Source organism: Microtus ochrogaster, chromosome 4 (assembly GCF_000317375.1).
Source record: "Microtus ochrogaster isolate Prairie Vole_2 chromosome 4, MicOch1.0, whole genome shotgun sequence".
NCBI classification, from domain to species: Eukaryota; Metazoa; Chordata; class Mammalia; order Rodentia; family Cricetidae; genus Microtus; species Microtus ochrogaster.
Genome location: NC_022011.1, coordinates 48,547,276 through 48,553,752, shown reverse-complemented (window position 1 = coordinate 48,553,752; position 6,477 = coordinate 48,547,276). Strand labels below are relative to the sequence as shown.

Genomic DNA, 6,477 nt, shown 5'->3' with positions numbered 1-6,477 from the left:
CACCCCCCCCCACACACACCTTCACTTGAAATAACTTCCTCTGGGAAGGTGCTAATTCTGCAAATTTATTTTCCCTTCCATTCCTCAGGCATACACATGCCCTAAATCCAAGGTTCTCGGCAAACAGCAGGAGAATGGGTCACCAGGCTTTGCCAGCCCCAGAAGCCTGGACTAACAATACCTTGGTGGGTCTTCTTCAGGCTTGCCTTTGTAAATAGTCAGTGGGCCTGGGTGTCAGTGGACAATTGGCTTTGGGGTTGCCATGGACACTCATCTCATATAAAATGACCTAGTATTTATTTGTGGCTTTATTTTGCTATTTGTTTTTTGAGAGTAGGATCTTTCATACTGGAGGCTGACTGTCCCTCTATGTAGCTTGAACTTCTGATCCTCCGGCCTCTGTCTCCTCAGAACTGGGATTATAGGCATCTGCTGTGGCCTGGTGTTTGCAAATAGGCCACACATGTGTACATACATACATACACGCATCCTCATGTATACTCTGGGTTTTTCTTTTTTTCCAATTTCCCTCTCATGCTTTAAGCTGTTGCTTCATGACTTATAACCCCTAACACAGGTTATAAGTGCCACATAAGTTACTGTTACACTGTATTGTTCAGGAGTAATGAGAAACAGTGGGAAAGGAGGGCCTACACAGATACCTGAGCAGTTGAAGGCACTGGCTGTTCTTACAGAAGACCCAGGTTCAGGTCCGCTGGCACATGGCAGGCTCACAACCATCTGTGGTTCTTGTTCGGTCTCTGCAGGCACCTGCACACATGTGGGGCACATAAAGTCATGCAGACACGTGCACATAAAATAGCAGTAAATAAATCTTTTTATTTTTTAATAATGAGAAAATGCATGGGCATGGTTGGTTCAGGCTCTTTATCCCCCTATAAATTTCCTACCCTTGGTTGTCAGGCTCAGTGGTTGTGGGCACAGAGGGCTGTCAGACAAACAGCTGTGCTGCTTTGACAGACTGACACGCCATACTGCTCTGGTGCTTTCCAGGCGTCCGAACACCCTGTCAGACCAACACTTACAAAGCACGCTTACCTGTTTCAGTGTACAGATGTGCTACCAGCCGTATGGCCAGCTGGTTCTCGTGGGCACTGGGGATGTGCTTTCCTTTATTTTATTTTATTTTATTTTATTTTATTTTATTTTATTTTATTTGTCCTGGAACTCTCTTTGTAGCCCTGAACTCACAGAGATCCGCCTGCCTCTGCCTCCTGAGTGCTGGGATTAAAGGCGTGCGCCACCACCGCCCGGCGTTCTTTTCTTTTTTAAGGACAGGATATACACGCACTCTGCACCCACTCATCTCTTAATTGCCTCCCTAGGAGTGGAATAAGGTCAAGGGGTGATCAGAGTTTGAAAACTTGTTTCTGGGGTCCCTGAGCTCAAATGTGAAGCTAAGTGGACCAGTGAGAGGGAGAGAGGAATGAGCTCCCGCAGAGGGAGCTCCGTGGATGTGAGGAGGAAGATCTACTGTTCTTCTGGAGTGCGCAGGGCTGGAGGGCCCAGCGGAGCCGGATTCTCCCTCGTCCTGTCCCTGCCTCTCCTCTGTCCTGGAACACCTTCCACTGCCCACCTTAGTCACCTTCCCAAGCTCAGCTCTCTGGGGTGTCCCTCTTTCTCCTCTCTTCAGGCCCACAGAGAAGGGCCCTTTGTCTGTGTTTGCACCCAGAGGGCCAAGTTTCTTCCTCATCCTCAGACCGTCCCCACTGGAGCTCCACCCATGCCCCTGAGAAGACATTGAGTGGGTTCATTGGCAGAGTGGAGCAGGGTTCCAAATCCAAGGACTGGGTCACCTATGAAAGCAGGGTCACCAAGAATAAGCTGGCCCAACTGGATGATGGGATGGACCACACCTGGGCTTGAGGGACCCTTGGGGGCTGTTCCTATCTTAAAGGTAGCACAGATTCCCATCTCTCCACTCTCAAATGCCCACCACCCAGCTCTGGCTTCCTGGCCTCCGTCTGTCCACCTCGTCTTCTCAGCCAGCCTGTTCTACCAGGGGTAGAGAGGGATGGGGCCACTCACAGTCCTCAGCTGACCTAAGGGACATTTCCATCCTTATCACTGATTTACATTGCAGCCGTGGGCCCGGCTTTACCCACAGAACCCAGCGGTGGGGATGCAGCATCACCACCAAAGAGACATTTTATATGACCCCCTACTTCCTAACGTGGTCAATTTGTTTCAATATTAAAATATTAGTTTTTTAAAAAAAGATTTCTTGTATTTTTGATTGTGTGTGTGTTTGTGTGCATGTGTGCTTACAAATGCTGCTGGTACCCCTGGAGGCCACAGGCTGGATTCCCCTGAAGGTGGGGTTACAGACAGTTTTGAGCTACCTGATGTGGGTGCTGGGAGTCACACTGGGGTCCCCTGCGAGAGGAGAGATAGCTCTTAACCGCTGAGCCATCTCGATAGGCCCAGAGCATTTGTTTGGATATTCACCACTGAGTAGCTGACTGATTCTCTGTAGGGATTCACCAGCACCCCTCTGATATAGATCCCCCTCCTTACCTACCCTGCCCTCCACAGAGGAGTTAGCCTGGCAATCCCACCCCCAGCTCCCATATGCTCCTACCACACTCCAGAGTCCACACAGTACGTGGTCTATGAAAATGAAGCTCCCAAGGCTGGGAGGGGGAAGGGCAGCTGAGGATTAAAGCTTGGAAAGCTGGATTCTGACCGGGCTGCTAACTGTCTGTGTGACCTTGAGTGAGAGCCACCACGTCTGGGTCTTTGGCAAACGGAAGTGACAGGTGATTTTCACAGAGCTGGGTGGTTTCTCTTGGTTCAGACAGTGGCGGGAATTTCTGGCCAGATAGGAAACTGGGAGGCATCAACAGGAGCAGAGGACAAGGGTCTTGCACTTCCCTCACTTCCAGCCTATGGGCAGTGCCGTCCTCCCCCCTCCCCCCCCACCAGCCTTCCTCAGCGCGAGGTGTTACAGAGTCTGTAGCTAGCTGTGCTACTACCGGGCAGAACAATCACAGGTCAGTCTGTAAGGTACCTCCGGGCTTCTTCAGATTCTGGGCTGCTGCCTATGTGAAACCTGTCCTGCATAACCCCACTCCTCTCTGGGCACGGAGCCACGCCAGCCCAACCTGGGCCATAAAGCCTTTCCCGCCTGGGCTCTGGTACCTGTGCCCACATCCACTGTGGTCTGCGATCTGAAACAGAGTGCCAGCCCACTCCCTACTCTGAGGCTATTGTGTTCTTTCCCCTTCTGCTAGCGGGGCACTCAATGGATGAGCAAAATGCTTGCCCCTGACCTCAACCTCAGCCTCAGCCAATCTGGGGGAAGGTGTTCACCTGCTTTTCTGTCTCTGTTCTCCTACACACACACACACACACACACACACACACACACACACACACACACTGCATAAGTGACAGAAACCCTGATATTGTCTTGGTTTTGTTTAGCAAACAAGACGCATGCAAAGCAGGTCTGTGTGTGTTGCGGGTAGGCTATATGCATACAAGAGCATGGAGCATGTAGGCACAGAGTATACCTTTACCCATCCCCTACCTTCACGCTTTATCTCCTTACCTGAGGGGTGTAGAATTCCCTCCTCACCCCCCCCCCCACTCCCACACTAACTGTGGCTTTGGGCCAGTTTCTCTTGTCTGGGCAGGAAGAGCCTCACATTCGTTCCAGGGGGCCAAATACCCTAAACAAGTCCATTTAAGAGGCCAAGGTTGGCCTGGGGTGAGAACTCAGAAAGTAAAGAGCTTGCTTTCCAAGTGTGAGGGCCTAGGTTTGATCTTCCGTACGCATAAAAATAGCCAGGGGTTGAGGTGCACACCTGTAATCCCAGTGCTGGGGAGGCAGAGACAGGAGGATGGCTGGGCTGGTTTGGGCCCTCCCACCTAGCTGAATCGTAGAATCCTGTCTCTGTGAGAGGGACAGCCCTTGTGAAGGTTTGAATGGGATCTCTCCCACAGCCTCAGGCATTTGAACACCAGGATCCCACTTGCTAGCATTGTTTGGGAGATTTAGAAGGTGTGGCCTTGTTAAAGGAAACACGTCACTGAAGGCAGGGTTTGAGTTTAAAGATTTGTGTCATTTTGAGATCATTCTCTCTACTTCATGGTCGCTGTTCAAGATGTGAGCCCTCAGCTTCCTGCTCCGGCTGCCATGCCTGCTGCCTTCTGCCATGCTTCCCACTGTGACAGACTTATCCCTCTGAAACCATCCTTCCACAAGTAGCCTTGGCTGTGCTGTGTAGCTCTGGTTGCCCTGGAACTTGCTCTATAGACCAGGCTGGCTTTGAACTCACAAAGCTCCACCTGCCTCTGCCTCCTAAGTGCTGGGATTAAAGGTGTATACCACTACTATAGGACCACAGTGTTTTATCATAGAAACAGAAAAGTAACAAATCCAGCCCTCCAACTCTCGAGGCACACACACACACACACACACACACACACACACACACACACACGTTTAAATTGTGTTTTGCAGAGGAGCCTTTTAAAGACAATGGAATCTTTGAGGGTTCTTTGTCTTTCTTTGTTTTGGTTTGGCTTTTGGTATTAGGAATTGAACCCAAAGCTTCACACTTTCCAGTCAAGCGCTGTACCACCATTACAGCCAAGCCCTCATGGAATTTCTTTACTGAACACCCTCTCATCTCCAATAGGCAGGGCTCTCTGAGCTTCAGTGGTCTCGTCTGTAAAATGGGACAATATCACATGCCTTGTAGGGGTCATGAGGAGTGGAGAAAATGTGTGGAAACTCTTGTGTCTGTGCTTTCTACCAAGGGACTGTGAGCAGTTCCTGGGCCGTGGGCGAGAGACACAAGTAGTTTAGCATTAGAGGAGAGAGCCTCTGGCTGGGATAGCCAAGCGGGGACTCATGGAGAAGGTGACACTGGTGTGGCCTTATTGGAGGGGCAGGACTCTAAATAGGGATGCAGAGGGCTTGGTGGTGCTTGTGAGAACTGGGTCCTGTGCACTGTTTTCCTTGGGTAATTTCACAGAATCCTGCTAATATTGCCACCTGGACAGGACTGCCGTGATTCCAAGGAAGCCAGGCGTTTCTCTCTGAACCAGAGAGGTTCAGAGGACCCCCCGAAGTCACAGAGCTCTTCAGGCAGCAGCCCCAAGCTTCACTTAGTCACTCCTGTCAAGCTCCTCTTGCAACACTAAAGAGGTCTGTGCCCGTTCCTTATAGCTGCTGCAGGAGACTGATACTGCCTGTAGCAGCCCTAGCCCCACCCTCCCGGGCACCTGCCATGATGCTTCTCAGTTGGTTTGTTAGCTCCTTGTCTAAAGTCTTCAGATATTCCAGGCCCCTAGTAGGCACTTGACAAATGGCCAGACCCATCTTTATTTTTATTTACATCAGTTGAGAGGAATAGGCTTTTGACACCAACTCCTCATTTCCCAACCTTGTGGCTGTGGAGCCTGACTCCCGATGAATGTGGTGAGTGGGCTGGGGGGCAAGGGTGAGCAGACAGCACATCTGGCTAAAGCAGAGGGGTACCAACCTCCAGTTGGGGCAAGGGAAACTCTGACTATGGCAGCCAGGAAGAAAATCCTTAAAACTTCCAAGTCACCAGGCCCAGAGAAGCAGACAGGAGGGTTTCTCTGATGGTCCCAGCTTTTGTCTGGCTATGCCATCCTGGGTTTGGCCATCAGGGTCTTGTAGCCTTCTGTGCTCTGGCAGGGGACAAGACCAGAGTACATCTGTGACTACAGTTCAGAAAGGCCCAAGCTGACACCTTATAGCAGTCCAAGAAGGAGTGGGGCTTGCTTGAGGTCGCCCAGCAACTCCACGAATCTCAAAAGAAGCCTCCTGGGCAGTCTCCTGGACTGCACTGCTTCACGGAGGATGGGGGACAAGGGTCAGAGTTGTGAGAGTGGCCTTCAGATGAGACACACTGGAGCAGGCTTGGCTGGTAGTCTCATTTGAGGTTGTGCTGGCTCTCACGGTGACGACGCAGGTCCACCTTGCGCTGGAAGCCCTTGGTGCACAGCTCACAGCTGAAGGGCTTGAAGCCTGTGTGCTTGCGGCTGTGGGTGATGAGGTTGGAGCTCTGGCTGAAGGCCTTCCCGCACACCTGACACTTGTGGGGCTTCTCACCTGGGGAAAGGGCAAACGACAGGGTGGGGTTAGGAGGCAGTGCCAGGCCTGCAGCCTCCACCCTACCGACGTTCATTCTCTATTATATCTCTTTTATGGCCAACCTTAGAGAATGGTGGAAAATAGCCAGGCGGTGGTGGCATACACCTTGTTCCCAGCACTTGTGAGGAAGAGGCAAGTGGATCTCTGAATTCAAGGCCAGCCTGGTCTAGAGAGGGAGTTTCAGGGCAGCCAGGGCTACACAGAGAAACCCTGTCTCCAAAGAAAACAAGAAAGAAAGATAAAAAGAAAGAAGGAAAGAAAGGAAGGAAGGAAGGAGGGAGGGAGGGAGGAAGGGAGGGAAGAAGGGAAGGAAGGAGGGAGGG

At 51.3% G+C, this 6,477-nt stretch overlaps 1 protein-coding gene across 3 annotated transcripts in view; it reads right to left on the bottom strand.

Moving 5' to 3' along the window:
- Positions 1-5,933: 5,933 nt before the first annotated feature.
- Gfi1b (growth factor independent 1B transcriptional repressor) overlaps positions 5,934-6,477 on the bottom strand; it is a 5,289-nt gene continuing 4,745 nt past the window's right edge. For all 3 annotated transcript variants that reach the window (XM_026789387.1, XM_026789392.1, XM_005346188.2), the window contains one exon: positions 5,934-6,112. In XM_026789387.1, the coding sequence (XP_026645188.1) occupies positions 5,934-6,112 (179 nt within the window). The remainder of the gene's footprint in view (positions 6,113-6,477) is intronic.